At 41.4% G+C, this 21,326-nt stretch overlaps 1 protein-coding gene across 1 annotated transcript in view; it reads right to left on the bottom strand.

The window, feature by feature from the left end:
• The window catches only part of daglb (diacylglycerol lipase, beta), a 34,028-nt gene extending 13,242 nt beyond the window's left edge, over positions 1 to 20,786 (bottom strand). Inside the window, exons 1-8 of the mRNA XM_043711393.2 lie at positions 20,571 to 20,786; positions 16,447 to 16,598; positions 15,007 to 15,181; positions 14,469 to 14,721; positions 10,107 to 10,229; positions 8,967 to 9,100; positions 5,470 to 5,596; positions 4,132 to 4,215 (exon numbers count right to left, since the gene is read on the bottom strand). Of these exons, the coding sequence (XP_043567328.1) occupies positions 4,132 to 4,215; positions 5,470 to 5,596; positions 8,967 to 9,100; positions 10,107 to 10,229; positions 14,469 to 14,721; positions 15,007 to 15,181; positions 16,447 to 16,598; positions 20,571 to 20,665 (1,143 nt within the window). The 5' untranslated portion in view covers positions 20,666 to 20,786. The remainder of the gene's footprint in view (positions 1 to 4,131; positions 4,216 to 5,469; positions 5,597 to 8,966; positions 9,101 to 10,106; positions 10,230 to 14,468; positions 14,722 to 15,006; positions 15,182 to 16,446; positions 16,599 to 20,570) is intronic.
• Positions 20,787 to 21,326: the final 540 nt, after the last annotated feature.

Genomic DNA, 21,326 nt, shown 5'->3' with positions numbered 1-21,326 from the left:
TTGAGGTTTGAGCATCTGTAAGGTTATTGTGGAGGGCAGGGTTGAATCTTTATTTTGGATATTTATATCAATGCTTTTTGAAATAGTTCTTGTAATGTAAAATAGTGTTTTTCTCCTTTTTTGTGTAATAAACCCTGATGTTCTTTTATTAGAAGTCCCTTGGCAGCCTCTAACAAATATGTTCAATTACTGGTCATCATGGTAACTAAATTGTAAAAAGGAAATTTATGGGCTAGGTTTCACTGTCATCTGATTTATCAGTAGTACCATTAATGGGGATCATTATGACCACAATGCTTTAGTTGCTAATTTCTAATCTGGAAACAAGTCAATCAGATCAGGAAAGTTCCAGGTTTGATACAGTGTGTACGCATCAAGTTAACTCAATTTTTTTTCAAATAACTTTCTGAACCAAATTCTTTCCTTAAGTAATCAATATTGTCTTTCTTGATGTTATTTCAGTCACTGCTTTGTTTAAAATTTAAGAATTTCAATTTTAAAAATTCGTCAAATCCCTCCATAACCAGTCCCCCTCCTACCTCTGTCTCTCAGCCCCTGAGCTTTTCTAAGTCATATTTCCACTGCTCTACCACTGGTGGCAATGCCTTCATTTGCTTGGGCTCTCAACCCCTGAATTCTGTAAATCTCTCTCCACCCCTCTAATTCTGCTCCTTGAAGACACTCCAAAAAATCAACTTCTTTGACCAAGTTTACAGTCACCTCTACTAATCCTTTGGCTTGGACTGAGCTTGTTCTAGTGGAGAACATCGAAAACCACAAGTTAATGATATCATTTACGTGGAAAGTATTGCAGAACTTAGGGTTTTACAGCTACAGAAACCCTCATGTGTCTCAGATTACAATGCCAATCAAATAGCAAAACAAGACTATTGCTGACTTGAAGTCTCCCATCCCCTGAGGTCTTGGGTAGATGTGCTTATCTGGTTAACAACCCAACCCTTGTGAGATCATCCTTAGAGAGATTTTGAATACAGTTTCAACCGGGAAAGGGCATGGGTAGGAAAAGAACAAGGAACATTCACACCTTCCAAATGCCAAACAAATGACCATCGTCAATAGGAGAAAACCTATCCAATGTCCCTTGACATTCAATGACATTATCATCACTGGATTACTCCACTATCAACATCCTGGGTGTTAACATCGACCAGAAACTGAACACGTCCAGCTTTTTAAATTTTGTGGCTACATGAGTAGGTCAGAGGCTAGTCATTCTGCAGTGAAAAGCTCACTGCCTGACTCACCAGTGGCTGTCCACTATCTACAAGAGAGAAGTCAGGAGTGTGGTAGAATATTCTTTTTTGTCTGGAGAAGTCTAGCTTCAATAACACACCAAAAGCTCAACACTGCTGGACTGGAATCCAATTCACCACCTTCAACTGTCACTCCCTTCACTAAGAATGTCCAATGATAGCATCTGGAAGATGCACTGCAGTCACTCAGCAAGGCTGCTGTGACATCATCTTCCAGACCTCTACCCCTAACACCTTGAAGAACAAGTACAACAGATACATAAGAAAATCACAATCTGCAAGCTCACCTCCAAGTGCAACATGCTATCCTGACTTGGAAATGAATCGCTGTTCCTGAGTCAAAATCCTAAAAATCTTGGGGGTGTCCTTAAATCACATGAATTGCAGCAGTTTAAGAGGGAGCTCACTATCCCCTTCTCAAAGGTAATTAGGATTGTCAATAAAACAAAAAATACAAATTTGCAGATGTTGGCCTAGCTAATGGCACCAACACCCAACAAATGCATGATTTTAAAAAAAAGTAAATGAAGAACTCGTAAATGAAAGCAGAGATGATTCATTTTTCAACTCCCAGCATCATTCAACTGTGGTGCTACAGGGCAGCAGTACACAATGTGATCTATTGCTATGAAGAGACATCCAGTGGCACCAATTAATTACTACAACAGCACAGATAGAATCTTTTCTAAGACGAACAGGGCTTTTAGGAGTTTGTATGTTTAAACTGTCAAAACTAGCAAATGCAGCACTCACAGGCCCTACACACATACACAGGTGCCAGTCAGTCAGTCTTGATGCTCACCATTTTACTTGAGCAACTCTGGGTTTGTGAAAGGACAGACTCAACACTGGAGATAGGAGTGGGATGGTTCGACTGAGCCAGTGTCTCCAGTGGGAGCGGACCAAGCCAGCAGCTTCAGCAACTGGATTTGGGTTGGCAGTATGACCCTACAGAGTGCATATGTGAACTCAGTTACTTTTTGTCCAATTCAGCCCATGTGGCCTTCTCAGCAGCTATTTAGAACATACAGTGATTGGCTCACTGTTGTGAAGAAGGGTCAGTGGACCTGAAATGATAACTTTTGATTTCTCTCCATACTGAGTTTTCCCAACAATTTCATGTTTTTATTTTTATTTCGGATGCCCAGCATCCACTGTTCCCTTTTCCTTACACAAGTTCAGATGGATTCTGACTGCTCTTGACTGATAAACATGCTGCAAAATATCACCCGTTTGGTTTGCATGATTACAGTCCAGAAGACAGCCAATTCATACCATAATTGTAACTCTGTACATTTTCTTTCCAAATAATAACCTAATTCCCTTGAAAAAAAACCTTTGATATAATCTGGCTTCGCCACACACTCAGACAGCATTTACAGATTCTAATTTCTCACTGTGTGTAAAAAAATTTATCTTCCTCATGTCAGTATTGTTTCATAGAATGCCTACAGTGTGGAAACAGGCTTTCGGCTTAACATGTCCACACTGACCCTCAGAAGACTATCCCACCCAGACCCATTCCCTTACCCTATTACTCTACATTTCCTTTGATTAGTCTATACATCCCTGAACACTACAGGCAATTTAGCATGGACAATTCACCAAACCTGCACACCTTTGGACTGTGAAGGAAACTGGAGCACCCGGAAGAAACCCATGCAGACACGGGGAGAATGTGCAAACTCCACACAGACAGTTGCCCAAGGCTGGAATCGAACCCGGGTCCCTGGCACTGTGAGGCAGCAGTGCTAACCACTGAGCCATCATGCTGCCCAATTTCTTTTACCAATTATCTTGAATCAAAGTCTTCCAGTTTTCTATCCTTCCACCAACATGAGCAGTTACTTCCCCTATCCCTCATGATCTTGAATACCTGTATTAAACCTCCTAACCTTCAAGAAATATGGTCCCAGGTTTTCCAATCTATCTACTTCTCTGAAGTTCTTCATTCCTCGGACCATTCCTGTGAATCTTCTCTATGCTCTTTTTAATGCATTCACTACTTTTCTAAAGACATAATAATCCAGATGTGGCTGAACCAGTGTTTTGTGCTGGTGTAACACAGGTTTCAGGCTTTTGCGATCTATGCCCCTATTATTGCAACCTAAAATGTTTTGTGCTTTATTAACCACTCCCCCAAACTGTTCTGCCACCTTCAATTATTCACACCCATTTACACTCAGGTCCTTCAGTTCCTACAACCTGTTTAGAATTAAAATGAATTTTTCACATTTCTCTGCATTAAATTTTATCTGCCACTTGGCCACCCAGTCAATCAACCTGTGTCTTTTTGAAGTTTTAAGCCCTTCATAGTTTACAATACTTAGAAGTTTGTATTGTCTTCAATTTCTTAAATTGTGTCACGTACCCTAAGATTGAGATCTTTAACATATATCAGAAAAAGGAAGGGTCTAACCTCTCGGGTACTCCACTTTCAACTTTCCTCCAGTCTGAAAAAGAACTGTTCCCCTGTTCTTCCAGTCACTGTCGTGTCTATGTTGTTATGTTCCTTTTATTCAATGAGCTCAGAGTTTCCTCAGAGCTCTGCTGTGCACCACGTGACTAAAGGCTTTTCAGAAAGCCATTGACACCACATTACTCTCATCAAATCCTGTGCGTTCTAGAGAAAAGTGACTGGACTCAAATTGTTAACTCTGTTTTCTCTCCACAGATGCTGCCAGTTCTCCTGAGTTTCTCCTGCAATTTCTGCTTTTGTTACCCTCATCAAACCTCTTACCTCAGCAAAAAACACAATTAAGCTAATTTAATTTTGCCATGAATTCTCATTTCTAGAAGTTTCCCTACCACCAAGTTAAAGTAACTGGCTGCATTATAGAATTGAGGGAAGACTAACCTCGAGTGAAAGAGTTCCTCTCACAGCCACCACCACAGCCTCCTTTTTGTGATCCAGTGCCACATAAAACGGAATTTCATAAATCTGCACAAGTGGGGTGAAAATAAAACATCTAAGATTTAAAATAGCCACAAATCATTGAATTAGCTTTTGAAAATAGCTCGCTATTACTCAGCTGCAACTTTCACACTCAATGTTTACAGAATGCAAAAAAACCACAAAATGGAAAACAGCAAAAGTGCCACCCTGCCTCTGGAGATCAATGATGGTATTAGATTAGATTACTTACAGTATGGAAACAGGCCCTTCGGCCCAACAAGTCCACGCCGACCCGCCGAACGCAACCCACCCAGACCCATTCCCCTACATTTACCCCTTCACCTAACACTATGGACAATTTAACATGGCCAATTCACCTAACCTGAATATTTTTGGACTGCGGGAGAAAACCCATGCAGACACGGGGAGAATGTGCAAACTCCACACAGTCGGTCGCCTGAGGCAGGAATTGAACCCGGATCTCTGGCTCTGTGAGGCAGCAGTGCTAACCACTGTGCCACCGTGCTGCCCATGGATGCCTTAATCTCTCTCACATGCTAAAGTAGGTTGTTACATTTTGTAACATTTGAACTTTTGAAAAAAGGAAAGAACAGGCAGTTGGGCAATCAAGTGTCAAACATTTTCTCTGCAGCACACGAATAATCTTTGCAATCACGCGTACTTGTAAAACCTTAATCTCACAGTTCCTCTTTATGCACTAATGGCAATTGCTCTGCAGTAGATTGGTCTGACATAGAAATAGAAGATATTTGTGAACCATAAAACAAAAGAACAAATCTATATTCTTAACAGAGCTTGCCATGTCTTCAGAACATCCCATTGCATTTTATATCCAAAAGGATTAGTTTGACAGCGCAGTAAATCGTGATAACGTGGTAAATATCACTGGGATATGAACAACAAGCGCCCATAAGTAGTAATCAAATAGCTGCCAGATAAATCTGTCCTTCAACAGAAGACGCTTGAAGAATGGTTTTGTTGTTCTTACAAAATTGAACAGGACGTTTAATGACAGCTGGACCCGATGAGTGAGGCCCTTAGTCACGTCTGAAAAACTGCACCTCCACAGCGTGGCATCCCCTCAGCATCATCCCTCCCACAGCATAGCACCCCATCAACACTCCCCCTTCCAAAGCATGTGACCTGTCCTCAGCATTACCCCTCCCAGAGCACGGGGCTGTCTCAGCACTTTCGACTGACGTTAAGCTGTGAATTTAAAGATGCCATGTTGCAGGTAGTTTTTTTTCCCTGTTTTAGACTGTCCAAGTTAGCTGTTACCTTGTTGTGAAAACTGACATGGATAAAGTCTCGGTATTGCAGCCCTGTAGTTTGCAGCATGGAGGTGAAATGGCAGCCCACATGATCCCCACCAACTATATCCTGCTCAGGAAACTGGCTTCTGCAACTAGAGAGAAAAATAACTGACATTAAACTGAGGACTCTCATTTCACGAGTTTTAAAGCACTTGTGACTGTAAACCAGATAATGATCACTTGGCAATAGTCAGTTCTTCATTCAAACGGGGAAGGATGCCTGGAACTCTTCCCCCTCTGCCTCACCTCTTTCAAAAGATTGCTGCGGTTGAACAAGGTTAGACAAAGATGACGATTTGAAAACATCAAAGACTTGTATTTTTTGTTCTGCAAAGGCATTATGGAAAAATAGAACCTGGATGCATAAATACAGATCAATCGTGATTGGTTGAAAGGTGGGAGAGGTCCAAGGGGCTAAATTATCTTCTCCCATGCCTGACATGCATCAATAAAGGCTGTGACTGACCAATTCACTCTGACACTGTTGCTCAATAAAATAAGTAACTTCCTTTCAATTAAAATTACCACTAAATTCAGTGTAAAGCTGCAACTTGTGCATTTGTCCTTTGGTTTTGAAAAGTCAGAGTGAAGTTATAATTTAGTTACTGACAGGATTTTAGCCTACTCAATTTTCCTTCCTGCCCCAAAAGAGTCCCCAAACTTTCACCAGCACATGTCCGTAGCTGCATTCGCTGTTAGATTTCCTGGCAGCCAATATTTTTCAACAGCTTCTGTCTTATCAGTTCTAACTGGACTTCCTCTGTGTGGTTTTACATATCAGTCAGATTCCAGTACCAGATGTTTCATGGTACATATGGTCAGAGGGAAAGTTTTTTTTAAAAAAAACTCACATTTTGTCACCCTACGCAGCATCCACTTCAGTTGTGAAGACAAATACAAAGCTCCCAATTAGAAACTCTGCCTACACAAGATCATCGCTCTTTTGGTGAATAAGCAGCCCTGCACTATCTTATGAAAGGCTATAAACTGAAAGGTACGATTCTAAAAGGGGCGCAAAGGAGAAGGACCTTGTGGTATATATGGACAAACCATTGAAGGTGGCAGGACAGACTGAGAAAGCAAGTTTACACATACAGAATTCTAAGCTTTATGCAGGCCTAGAATATGAAAGCAAGGACTCTATGGCAGATCCTTACAAAGAACTGATTGATCTCAACTGGAGGAACGTACCCAATTTGAGGCACAATACTTTAGAAAGAAGTGAAAGCTTGGAGAGGATGCAGAAAGGATTCATGAAAATAGTTACAAAGATGAGAAATTTCAGTCTGGAGAATAAGGTTAGAAGTCACACATTACCAGGTTACAGTCCAACAGGTTTATCTGAAATCACAAGCTTTTGGAGCGTTGTTCCTTCGTCAGGTGAAGGAGCAGTGTCTGAAAGCTTGTGTTTTCAAATAAACCTGTTGAACTATAACCTGATGTCATGTGACTTCTAACCTTGTCCACCCCAGTCCAACACTGACACCTCCACATCAATCATGAGGGTAGACTGCCAAACCTGAGACTGTTTTCCTCAATGAAGAGAATGTTGAGAAGAGATTTGATGGAGCTGTTCACATAGGATCTGGACATAGTAGATAGTGATAAAACTATCCTCATTGGTGGAACAGTTAAGAACCAGAAGACACCAGTGCAAAGTTAATGGCAAAAGAACCTACAGTAGCATGAAGAAAGTGTGATTCAATATTGACTTTAAAAGAGAATTCAGATAAATATCCAAAAATAAAATATTCCGTGGGCTACTGGCGGAAGATGGAAGAGTTGGACTGGCTGAGTTGCTCTTGTAGAGAGCTGACAGGATCTGAGAGTCTGACTTCAGTTATGGGTAAATTAGAGTCATAGAGATGTAGAGCATGGAAACAGACCCTTCGGGAAGCAATCATAAAATATAGGATTTATGGACATTTAGAGAGGCAAAAATTGATTAGGGATGGTCTTCTGCAAGAAAGATAGTGTCGCACAAACTTGATTGAGTTTTTTGAGAAAATTATCAAAAAGGTTGATGAGGGCAGAGCAGTAGACGTTTATTTGTATTTTAGGAAAGCCTTTGACAAGATTCCGCATAGTAAACTAATTAGTAAAGTTAAGTTATGTGGGATTGAGGGTAAATTTGCCAGTTGGATACATAATTGGCTTAACATCCAGAGACAGTACTGGTAGAGGGCTGTGTTTTGAACTGGAGACCTGCCAGCAGTGGGGTTCCACAGGAATCAGTTCTCGGTCCTCATTTGTTTGTCATTTATATAAATCATTTGGATAAGAGTAAAGAAGGCATGGTTAGAAAGTTTACGAGTGACACAAAAATTAGTGGTGTAGAAGACAAAGAGGAAGGTTTTCCAAGTTTACAAAGGGATCTTGATCAAATGGGTCAGTGGGCTAAAAAATGGCAGATGGAGTTCAATCTGGATAAATGCAAGGTATTGCATTTTGGTACGACAAACAAGGGTAGGGTTTGTACAATCAATGGTAGGGCCTTGAACAGTGATGTAGAACAGAGGGACCTCAGGATGTTGGTTCATAATATTTTTTGAAGTGCAGACATGTAGACAGGATGGTTAAAACGCCATTTGGCACATTTGTCTTCATTGCTCAGTCCTTTGAGTATAGGAGATGGGAAGTCATGTTAAGGATGTACAGAACATCTGTGAGGTCCTTTCTGGAATACTGTATCCAGTTCTGGTTGCCTAGATATAGGAAGGATGTTATTAAGTTGGAAAGGGTTCAGAAGAGATATATCAAGATGTTGCCGGGTATGGAAGGTTCAAGTTATGACAGCAATCTGGATAGGCTGGGACTTTTTTCACTGGAGCATGGAAGGTTGAGGGGCGAACTGGTAGAAGTTTATCTATACCTCTCATTACTTTTAAAGAGTTAATGGCAGTTTTCTTTTCCCTAGGTTGGGGGTTTTCAAGACATGAGAAGTAATTTTTTTTTAATATACAGAGGATGGCTCACGTGGAAAGAACTTCCTGAGGAAGTGGTGGATGCGGGTACAATTACAACATTTGCAAGATATTTGGATAAGTACGTGAGTAGGAAAGGTTTGAGGGGATATGGGCCGGGAGCAGGCAGTTGGGACTAATCTAGTTTGGGATTATGTTTGGCATGTTTTGGTTGGCCCGTGCTGTATGACTATGACATGACAGGTCAAATGGTCTCTTTCTGTGTTACAACCAATCTGCGATCCCATAATGAGACTAGTTGCCATAAAAAGTATTTTAATTGTAGGAGATAAATTTCAATTTATAACACAGCACTGGAAATCATATGCTCAATTATCAACAAATGCAGATGTGCAACAATCTTGGGAACTCTACCCTGAAAACTACCTAAAACGTAGGACTTGGTACCATGATTGCAGTCATAGTTACCCCAAGATACACGAGGCATCTTCAGGACCACACTGAAGAGATTTGCGTATTGAAAACCATTAAGACTTACCACATGCAGTTATGGCTCAGCCTGCATATGCCAGTTAGTGGGTGACTGAAGATGTACAGTGGCCATCCATATGCTGCAACAGCAAACTGCATGTAGTGAGCAGAGTTCTCCAATTCTATATCCAGCTCCTCAGCCTGGTAAAAACAATAGATGATGCCAAGACACATAACTTAATAAGATATACGGAACAGAAACTAGGTTCTCAGGTCAATTCTAGGAAACTAGGGAACTAGCTGGCTCAAGCTGCTTCTGTCCTGGGTATTAGTCACAGGGTACAACACATCAATGCATCTAATAATCTGCAATTTATGAGCAGCTTACTAATGCATGGTGGTCCTTGCAGATACTTCCACATTGATGCTTTCAGGTCAGCACACAATGGGGGACTATTGGGCGACCGTGTGCAAAGTGGCAGAATGCTTAGTAATCCAGTGTTTCTGGTAATTAATGCATGATTACATGTTTGGTATATGGCTGAACACTGCTGGAGTGCAAGCAAAATTGGTAATACATGACATATTTACAGTTGTTAACATTGAGCACCAAACAGAATCCAAGTGCTGACACCATACATCACTGGCAGTGGTACAGCAGCAAAACATGTGAAAAACTAGTCTCTGGTGAGCCAAGAGCTTCTTTCTGTCCCAAAATTGCAAAGGAAATATTGCTGGGGTCAACAACCAAAAGACATCTTAAAAGGGATATAACTCCCACAATGATTAGAAAGTAGAGAGTGTTACTACAAGTTGTTGAGGCGAAAAACAGATACATTTAAGAAAAGGCTAGATAAGCATGAGGGAGGAAGCAGCAGATCAGTGAGATGAAGAGGACTCGTGTAAAGCATAAAACGCCAATGTGGAAAGTTGGCTGAGTGGTATGCTTCTGTGCTGTAATATTCTGCTACTAGTGATCAGTGTTAGCCTTTTGAGAGATCTAAAGAAACGTTCTCCTTCCACTTAGAATACTGATGTTTAGTACTATCTGACACTGCAGAAATAAGCAACAGAGAAAAGTCACATCTTATGTATTAAAATTCAATTCCAATAATTGTGAAAAAGGAGAATAAGTTTGGGTCTTCTTGAGAAACTAAAAAGTCACTGTCAATTTAATAAGATTCAAAATTCTCAACAGAGAACTTACAGTTGGTGGTTGAGGGACAGTACAAGCCACCTCCTCCAGATCACTACACTGCTCTCTCTTATCCTGCTCCTGATGCAAAAGAGTCAGTCCTGCAGCGATATCACCAGGCACCAAGTCTGTGTCCTGCTCACAGAGATAAACCAGTAGAAAAGATGTAAAAATTTGCCTGTAAAATATAAAACTTCAAAGGAGTGTTTGTAAACATACATCCCGGCCTTTCCCCAAGAAAACTGAGCTAAAAGAATTAAGATTAGTTTAAAAATTGGTTCCTGGGAGGTGTGTGTCACCGACTGGGCCAGCATTTATTGCCCATCAATGTGGTGACAAGCAACTTTCTTGAAGTAATGCAACCTACATCAGGTAGATACACCCACAATGTAGTCAGGGAGGGATTACTAGGATTTGGCCCAGTAACAAGGTAGGATGTCAAGGATGGTGAGTGTTGGAGGGGAACTTGCAGGTGGTGGTGTTATCATGCATTTTCTTAGCATCTGACCTGCTCTAGTAGCCACAACATGTATATGTCTGGTCCACTAAAGTTTCTAATCAATGGTTACCACAATTTATTTGGGGGGGGGGGGGTGCATACAGGAGAATGATATCTACTGATGATAATGACATTAAATGCCATGGGGTGATGATTAGATTCTGTCGTTAGAGATGGTCATTACCCAGCATTGGGTACGGCATGAATGTCAAAAATAAAAACAAACAGGACAAAGGAATACTGAATTAAAACACAACATTGACTGTGAAACTGGGGCCTGTCTTGAACACACTAAATACCTCAAATTAGTGTCACAGCTGTACAGCACATATAGCCTTTCAGTCCAACATGTCTATGCTAACCAAATATCCTAAATAAATCTGGTCCCATTTGCCAGCATTTTGCCCATATCCCTCTAAACCCTTCTTATTCATTTACTCATCCAAATGCAAGGTCACCCCTCAACCTCCTATGTTGCAGGGAAAATAGCCCGAGTCTATTCAGCCTCTCCCTATAGCTCAAACCCTCCAACCCTGGTGACATCCTTGTAAATCTCTTCTGAGCCATTTCAAGTTTCACAACATCCTTCCCATAGCAGGAAGACCAGAACTGCATGCATTATTCCAAAAGGAGCCTAACCAATGTCCTGTACAGCCACAAAATGATATACCAAATTCAATACTCAATGCACTGACCAAGGCAAACATACCAAATGCCTTCTTCATAATCCTGTTAACCTGGGATTCCACTTTCACGAACTATGAACCTGCACTCCAAGGTCACTTTGTTCAGCAACAGCCTCCAGGACCTTACCATTAAATGTGTAAGTCCTGTCCTGATTTGCCTTTCCAAAATGCAGCATCTCACATTTGTCTAAATTAGACTCCATCTGTCACTCCTCAGTCCATTGGCCCATCTGATCAAGATCCCATTGTACCCTAAGGTAACCTTCTTCGCTGTCCATTACACCTCCAATTTTGATGTCATCTGCAAACTTACTAACCATACCTTCCAAGTTCATTTCAAATCATTGAAATAAATGACAAAAAGCAGTGGACCCAGCACCGATTCTTATAGCACACTGCTGGTCACAGGCCTCTAGTCTGAAAAGCAACCCTCCACCACCACTGTCTGTCTTCTACCTTCGAGCCAATTCTATATCCAAACGGCAAATTCTCCCTGTATTCCATGTGACCTAACCTTGCTAACCAGTCTACAATGAGGAACTTTATCAAACACCTTACTGAAGTCCATATAGATCATGTTCACTGCTCTGCCCTCAATACTCTTCGTTACTTCTTCAAAAAACTCAATCAAGTTAGTGAGAAATGATTTCCCATGTTGACTATCCCTAATCAGTCCTTGCCTTCAAAATACATGTAAATCTTGTCCTTTAGGATTCTCTCCAACAACTTGCTCACACCAACATCAGACTCACCGGTCTATAGTTCCCTGGCTTATTCCCATCACCTTTCTTAAACAGTGGCACCACAGTAGTCAACCTCCAGTCTTCCAGCACTTCACTTATGGCTATCAATGACACAATTATTGCAGGAAGGGGCTCAGCAATCACTTCCCTAGCTTCCCAGAGTTCTAAGGTACACCTGATCAGGCCTGGGCATTTATCCAATCCTATTCATCTTAAGATATCCAGCACTTCCCCTCTGTACTATAGACATTTTTCAAGACGTCGTTATATATTTCCCCATGTTCTCTATCTTCCATATCCTTTTCCACAGTAAATACTGATGCAAAATGCTTGTTTAGTATCTCCCCATCTCCTGTAGTTCCAAATACAGGTGGCTTTTTGATCTTTCAGAGGGCCTATTCTCTCCCTCGTTATTCTTTTGACCTTAATGTACTTGTAGAATCCCTTTGGAATCTCTTTAACCCTATTTGCCAAAGCTATCTCACGTCCCCTTTTTGTCCTCCTGATTTCCCTCTTAAGTATGTTCCTACTGCCTTTATATTCTTCTAGGGATTCATTCAGTCCCTGCTGTCCATATCTGACATATGCTTCCTTCTTATTCTCGTCCAAAACCTTAGTTTCCCTAGTCATCGAACATTCCCTACACTACAACCCTTGCCTTTCAGCCAAACAGGAACATACCGTCTCTGGACTCTCCATCTCATTTTGAATGCTTCCCATTTTCCAGCCGTCCCTTTACCTGCGAACACACCCCCCCCAGTCAACTTTTGAAAGTTCTTGCCTAATACCATCAAAATTGACCTTCCTCCAATTTAGAACTTCAACTTTTAGATCTGGTCTATCCTTTTCCATCGCTGTTTTTAAACTAATAGAATTATGGTCACTCGCCCCCCCCCCCCCCTCCATAACCCCAACCCCCAAATCATGAACCAACCAAGATCACGTGCTCCCTGTGCTTTATCAGCGTGACTTTAGCAAAGAATCAGGAATGATTAGATTAGATTCCTTACAGTGTGGAAACAGACCCTTCGGCCCAACAGGTCCATACCGACCCCCTGAAGAGTAACCCACCCAGACCAATTTCCCTCTGACTAACGCACCTAACCTATGGGCAATTTAGCATGGCCAATTCACCTAACCTGCACATCTTTGGATTGCGGGAGAAAACCGGAACACCCGGAGGAAACCGGGAGAATGTGCAAACTCCACACAGACAGTCGCCCGAGGCAGAAATCAAACCTGGGACCATAGTGCTGTGAGGCAGCAGTGCTAACCACTGAGCCACCGTGCCTCCCAACGGCACGGTGGTTCAGTGGTTAGCACTGCTACCTCACAGCGCCAGTGACCTGGGTTCGATTCCTGCCTCGGGCGACTGTCTGTGTGGAGTTTACACATTCTCCCCGTGTCTGCGTGGATTTCCTCCGGGTGCTCCGGTTTCCTTCCACAATCCAGAGATGTGCAGGTTAGGTGAATTGGCTATGATAAATTGCCCATAGTGTGAGGTACGTTAGTCAGGAGTAAATGTAGGGGATTCGGTCTGGGTGGGTTACTCTTCGGAGCGTCGGTGTGGACTTGTTGGGCTGAAGGGCCTGTTTCCACACTGTAAGGAATCTAATGACATAGAGATTGTTCTCCCATAAAGTTTAGGTCAGACAATATAAAACTTTGTTTTAAAATTTCCATGTCTGACATCGGCAACTCTCTCATGATTAGGAATTTTCTATTTGATGGATGGGCCAACTTGAACAGTCCTGGAGGTCACAAAATTGACAAAAGGAAAAGAAAGGCCCCTCTTCCCATAATTACAATCACCGGACAGGACGAGAAAAAAAACAGGTTAGCCATGGAAAAGAGAAGTCTGGGAAATTTCTCTCTGACCTCCTCAGTTGATCAAAACTAGACCAGAACATTACACAAACCAAGTGGGACCTATAAAATCACTCAGCTTCTGTATAATATGATTGTAACTGAATCAGGAAGCATTCAACTCTCTCGAAGTGAGATTAGGAGCAATTACAAGAACCTTTACTCATAATTTAGTACAAATCTAAAGTTCTTCCAGGTCACAAAAACATTTCATCAAGGCTTAAACTTTCAAAAACATTTATATTGCTCAAGAAAAACAATAAAAAATGAACACAAACTTTTCTGTACAGTTTACTTTAAAGTCAAAAGCTTTATAAAAAATACAATGCTTAGCAAACCTGTATTTAACATAGATAAAAACAAAGTGCTAAAGAAACTCAGCAGCTCATCATCTACATATAAAAAGGTTCTGATCCATTACGATTCATCTTCAAAAGTATTGATTGTTTATCAAATGAATTGCTCCACTATGCTATAACAGCCCTGACTTAAATTTTTCTTCTTATGCCCATGTCAAAATGGCCTGTGGCATTAAACCACATGTTTCCCATTTTAAAAAAAGTTTAAAAAAATAACTTACCAGAAAAAAGGCAGTAAAGAGTTCTGCGATGTCTGTAAAGGCAGCCCGGTTGTCCTGTGTATCTTTTGTAACGCAGCAACACATCAACTTCAACCTGCACTCCCATACCCGTGCCGCTATAGATTTTGCTTGGACTGAGTCACTGCTTTCCAAGTCACGGGCTGTGCCTCCTAAGTAGTTTAAATGTTTGGGTCTGCCCAGAGGGTCGAAGAAAATTAAGACAGCAACCACCGTGAAGAGTAAGAAAACCCAACTGTGAAAAGGTTATTTTTTTCAGGATTAGTGTTGAAATCTCAAACAGGACTTCTGTTAAAGAAAAAAACAACATGATTCCAAATCTATTCCTTAGATTTTACAGTTCAGTTGTAGCTCAACAAATAGTGCTCTTGCCTGAATTAGAAGGGCATGGATTCAAGTTCAATTCCGGAAACTGGAGTACAAGATCAAGGCCAACAATCTCAATGCTGCACTGTCAGAGGTGCCTTGTTTCAGACAAATCATAACTTTTACAATCAATAAGCTATAAATGCTTTCTTACCTAGCAATGACAGCTATAGTAATTGTGTTAACGACGGAGGGAGCACAACCCTGGCTTTTGTCATTGACCCAGACAGCACCCAAGATTGCCCAGACCAGTTCAGGTAAATAAAGAGTAGTACGGACGTAAATCAGAATTGGGATATGTCGTCTCGGACCTGGCTTAGTGATTGTTCCTGTAAAGAAGGAAACCAAGAATGTAAGGAGTGTGGTAATTTGCTGTTTTTCTTTCATGCTAGATGTCATACACTTCTGGGAGGATAAGCTGGCTGCAGTGCTATTATGATCAGGGTGGAGTAAGGTTTCTAGAATTTGAATTTACTCTGAGCATACAGTTCTCAAATTTATATCTATTATGTCACTTGAGAGAGTTAGACAGGGCCTCAGTTTAATGCCTTATCCAATCGATGACATCTTTGACAGTGTAGTATTTCCTCAATACTCCACTGAGAGTGTCAACATGGAATGAATAGGCAGCTTTTGGATTGTCGGACAGAGCTGAAAAGAAACTCCGCTATTACTTATGCAAATACCGCCACACCCACTTCTTCCCTCTGCATAGCAAATAAGTATAGCTAGATTTTTCTCACCTCCAATCCAATAACAAGCATCCTAAAATGCTTTGAAAATTAATAAACAACATTATTTCAAAACAGTTGTCACAGGAAAATACACTAATTTTGTGCTTTCAATGACCACTAGATCCTTCAAGCAGCTTCACAGTTAGAGAGCAGTCACTATTGTAATTTGGGACATGCAATAACACGAGCGAGAAAGGTGATCCGAAATGGGATTCAAAGATATCTTTCAGGGAAGATAGAGAGATTTAAAAACAAAATTCTGTATGGTAAGGCCAAGACACTGAAAGGGCAGACAGTGAAGGTAAGAAAACGTGTGCATCCTATACATGGGGCTGTCACGTACACAAAAGGCAAGGGTTTGTCTCAGTCTCTGCCGCCCCATGATTAAAATCTGCTAAGTCAATATAGACTTTTAAGTCGATGTTTCTGAATACTACACCAGGAAGAACGTTTATTCACCCAGCCACCAATGGAATAGCTCACAGATATTCAATTAAACCCTCTATACAGAACTTCAATTCACTTATGTTTACATTATTTCATGCAGCTTGAGCTTCACTGGCTGGGTGAGCATTTATCCCATTGAGGTGGTGGTGGTGAGTTCCTTCTTCAACTGCTGCAGTTCATTTGGTACAGAGACAACTATAATTTTATTAGGGAGGGAGTTCCAGGATTTTAACTGTAAAGGCACTCCTATACATTCCTTTCATTACCCTTGGCTAATTTCTGCGAATTCATTATCAGAAGTTTTTTGTGCACACCCTCATTTGCATCTTACAATTTTAGTTCAAGCAACAAAGGCAGTCTTGCTCATTAAGAAGTGACTGCACAATTATTTCGTGCAACGGATTAATATTCACCTTGCATACTGACATAAACAATCACAGAAAGGACCAAGATAATCGCAGCTAAAATAACAATCAAGACCACAAGATAGCTGGGGAGGAACCCTCCTCCTTTACAGTCGAACTGTCCTCGATGAGTCAAGTACAAAGCTAGGATTCCAATCCACCTGCAAAATAAAAAGGGATAACGAGTTGGTCAGCTTCCCAACAAGTCTGTGCAATAGACACACTGAGTCAACATCAGTTGACATGCTTAAACCTCCTTTTTAAAACAAAACGTGAGTAAATTTATAATTTTTGTGGTGCAGTGGAAGAATCTCTACCTCTGAACTAGAATGTCTAGGTTGGAGTCCCACCTGTCACAAAGGTAAATCATAACATGTCTAAACATGCGAATAAAAATATTTAGCATTCAACAAGGACATTTTCCCATCAAAGTTATATATCAGGTGAACCAAATAATCATCACAAATCAGAGACCACTGCAAAGTTTGGGGGGGGCGCAGGTAGAGAGACACACAGAGGCAGGCAGGCAGAGAGAGAGAGAGAGAGAAATGAGAGACAGAGGCAGGCAGAGAGAGGGACAGAGAGAGACACAGTCAGAGGCAGGCAGAGAGAGACACAGAGGCAGGCAGAGAGAGACACAGACAGAGGCAGGCAAAGAGAGAAAGAGAGAGAGAGACAGAGGCAGGCAGAGAGAGAAAGAGAGAGAGAGAGAGAGAGAGAGAGAGAGAGAAAGACAGAGGCAGGCAGAGAGAGAGACAGACAGACGCAGTCAGAGAGAGAGAGAGAGAGAGAGAGAGAGAGAGAGAGACAGACAGAGAGAGAGGGAGAGACAGACAGACAGAGGCAGACAGAGAGAGAGAGAGAGACAGAGGCAGAGAGACAGATGGGAGGGGGGAAAAGGTGGAGAGAGAAAAAGGGTAGAAATACAGGGAAGGAAGGCTGTGGAGGATGTGGAGTGGTGCAGGGAGAGAGACATAGTAAGAGAGAGCGATAGGAGAGAGAAAAGAGGAGACAGAGTGTTAAGGAAATCAATGGGGCTACATGTTAATAAGCCCCCGGACCTGATGGGTACCATCCCAGGATTTTTAAGGAAGTAGCTACAGAGATGGGGGAATACACTGATACCAATTCAATGCAGAGGATTGGAAATCTGACAACTTAACACCCTATTCATAGATAGAGAAGTCAAACTTCAAGTAACTATAGACCTGTCACTGGTAAAATGTTTGTGAGTATTATAAAGAAATGATGTAGGTACTATGGACACCACTAATTGCCAGCTCAAAGTGGAGAAGATATCCAAGGAGGTTGACAATAAAGGAAGTAAAAGCAGTCCGTTTAGAAATACATGATACAATCATGCATAGTCAGTGTAGTTTCATGACGAGGAAATAATGCCTGATACATTTATTAGAATTCTTTGAAGAGATACAAGCAGGATAAAGCTGAACCAGTAGATGTAATATACATGGATTTCCACAATATGTTGATGTAAGACTACTTAACGTCAGAACAGCCAAGAGTGCTGGGGGATGTATATTTGTACGGATAGACAAATGGCTATATTAATTAGCTAGAAAGTCAAACAGTTGAGATTAAGGGGGTTTTCAGGATGGTAATCAGTAAATAGTGGAGTGTCACAGGTTGGGACCACAATTATTTACAATACATTTAATGACTTGGATGATGGAAGTGAATGTACTATCATCAAGTGGATAACACAAAAATAGGTGGCAAGGCAAGTTGTCAGGGTGACATCAAAGATCTATATAGGGATGGAGGCAGGTTTGGTGAGTTGGCCAAACTTGACAAATGGAATATAATGCGGCAAAGTGTGAGTTATGCACTTTGGCAGGTAGAATTGATGAGCTGAGTATTATTTAAATAGGGAAAGACTGCAGAAAGTTGCAGCACAGAGGAACTTGGAGGCCCTCATGCATGAATCACTAAAAGCTAGTATACAAATTCAGCAGGTAAAAGAGAAGGCAAATATAATATTGACCTTTATTTTAAAGGGAATGGAGCATAAATATATGAAGGTCCTACTAAAATTATACAAAGCACTACTTAGCTGGAATACTGTGAAACTCGTTATCTAAGGAGGAGGATACTAACACTGGAGGCAGACCAAAGAGGTTCACTAGGTTGATTCCAGGTAAGGAGGATTTTCTTATGAGAAGTTGAGTTCAATCTGCACTGATTGGAGTTAAAGGAGACTTCATTGAAATGCACATGATTTTTAAGGGGCTTGAAAGGATAGATGCAGAGAGGTTATCATTTCCTTCTTATGGGAGAGTCTAGGTCTAGAAGGCATAAACAGTACGGGAATCAAGGGTTAAGGAGATAAGGCAGTAAAGTGGAGTTGAAGATTCCAATCAGCCATGGTCTCGCTGAATGACACAGCAGGCTCAATGGCCCAAATGGTCGACTTCTGCTCGTGTGTCTTACAGAACTTATTGCTTTGCAAATTGCAAAGGCTCACAATCCAAAGATACTTCTTTCAATCCCGGGGAACAACACATATCTTTTCTATGAATGCACGATCTATATATTGTCTACTAAAATAGAGATTTCAGTTATTACCTTTAATGTAAAATAAAGTTGCATTAATGAAGCGATTTTATTGCCCTCAGGATATGTTAAAGTATGTGCAGCAAATTGACTAAATTTCAAAGAAAGTGCTTGATGTTGCAATATGGGAAACTTGGCAATGATTTCCACAAACTGAGAGAATTTTTCCCCTCTCAGAGGGGTCAGGTAACTATGGAACTTTCTCAACAGGTCATGGAAGCAGAGTCCTTGAATATTTTTACAGGATTAGTGGATAGATTCTTGATTTAAAAAAAGGGGTGAAAGGTTACTGGGGTAGGCACAAATGTAGAGTAGTCAAATCAGCCATGATCTTACTGAATGTTAGAGCAGACTCGATGATCCAAGTGGCCTAATACTACTCCCAATTCATACCTTCATCTGACCATCTAAAGGATGCACCCTACAAAGCACAATATGCTTCAAATGCCCGTCAGATGCAAAATTCCACATTTTCTACATTAACATTAACTTAATTAGTTGTCTTCTTATTATTAACTGATTCCCAATGCTAACAATCTGTCACAAGACCTAAGGGATCAGGAGTCTATATATGATGCATAACTAATCCAGAACTTGGCCCTACAATACGGACAAAAAGGCTGTATAACATTCCAGACCCGCTTGCATAGGAGAGTAGATGGCAAGTTAGTTCTTCTCAACTGAATATGGAATTTGAGCGTTAATCATGCATGCAACAAAACGGAAGATTGCACAAAAAAGCGCAAGACACACCTAGTGCAAGATCGTTCTGAGAAAAAGCCAGCATTTTCTCAAAAAAGATATGTCACAAATTGTGTTTCCAATTTGTAAAGGAATTTCGCTACGTTAGCGTCTATAAAAAGTTACGTTTTATCATACGGGCTTGCACCAACTTTACACCTGAAATTAAAGGCTGAGGTTTGAGTAAGAAATTGCCAAACTGTAGGTTATGAAACCCGATTATGACTTCTTCATCCTCTTCTAGCCATTAGCAACCTATGTCCCAGGGTCTGGAATTCGCTCCCTAAATGTTTACACTGTAAAACATCCTTCAAACCTTTCCTTTTCGACCAAGTTTTAGCTCTCACGTTCCGATTCTTGTAATACATCTTGCTTTGTAACACTGCTGAGATACACCTTGGGGCATTTTACCATAAATGTATCAGGCAAATGCAAGTTACAGTGTAGCCTTTCATTTCGCGAGATGATTTTTTTGAGTTTCAATAAGTTAAAAACAGAACGATCGTATCATTGAAACAGCCTTTCGAAATTTCAGCGCTTCCCCCCACCCCCCACAACCCGAACGAGTTGGTTCACTGCTGGAAACTGTCAACCCTCCTTAAACATTCCCACATTGGGCAATAAACGTTGCCCACACTGCAATAGTACAAACTCAAAAGGGTCGGTGCCAGTAAATTCCGTTGAGATATTCATTCTCTGAAGACTGAGCCATCTCAGGTGACATTTTAAGCTGAATAAAGGTAGAAATGGCCTTCGGGCTGGATGTGAAGGAGCCGCCGTCAGGGGTCCCGGAGGAAGGGGAGGGGGCGGTCTCTACTCACCACAAAATCCGCAGGAGCAGCTCCAAGGCCCCGGGAAACACCAGATCATCGCTGGCCAGGGACCAGCGCCTCCCGAATACCACCAGCCCCGGCATCTTTCTCTGGCTGGCTGGCTGCTTCCCCCCGCCGTCAGGCCACCCAGCCACTGACAGCCCCCAGAGGCGGAGTCCGAGCCGGGAGAGAAGATCCAGAAGCTGCCATTAGCGAGTGAGACAGAGACCCACCCGCAACAAACCCCCCTCCTGCAAACAACGCACCGCTCAAAGGTTCCGCCTCCAATACTTAGTCCTACCCCCTGGTTACAGCAGAATGATGTCACTTTTTACCTCACATTAAAAATAACAGGATTACAGGAACAAACAAAAACTTGGAAGGCTTTAAAAATAAATAAATGACTCATTTCATTTTTATCTGTTTATTCGTGGCCGTCGAATCTCGGTCTTTCTTCCCCCTCCAGCCCATTTGCGGGTAAATAACACCCCCAGATGTCTCCATAGTCCCTTTTCCTACTCTACATGTTTGCTTTTCTGCAACATCATATGTAGGCTAATAACATTCAAACCTCAACTTGCCCAACTGTTGTCAAACATTAAATCAGATTGCATATATCTAACATCCAAAACTGGATGAGTAGTAATTTCTGCCAATTAAATTATTGCCAATTCTGAAGCCATTGTCTTTAATCTTCATTCCAGACTGTGTTCCATAACTGCTAGCTGTATCACTCTGCTGAAGAATTCTTACTGGACTCAAAAC

This window comes from Chiloscyllium plagiosum, unplaced genomic scaffold (genome assembly GCF_037043375.1).
Source record: "Chiloscyllium plagiosum isolate Xiang-an unplaced genomic scaffold, Cpla_swu_hap1 HiC_scaffold_20, whole genome shotgun sequence".
Taxonomy (NCBI): Eukaryota; Metazoa; Chordata; class Chondrichthyes; order Orectolobiformes; family Hemiscylliidae; genus Chiloscyllium; species Chiloscyllium plagiosum.
This window is presented reverse-complemented; position numbering and strand designations above follow the sequence as displayed.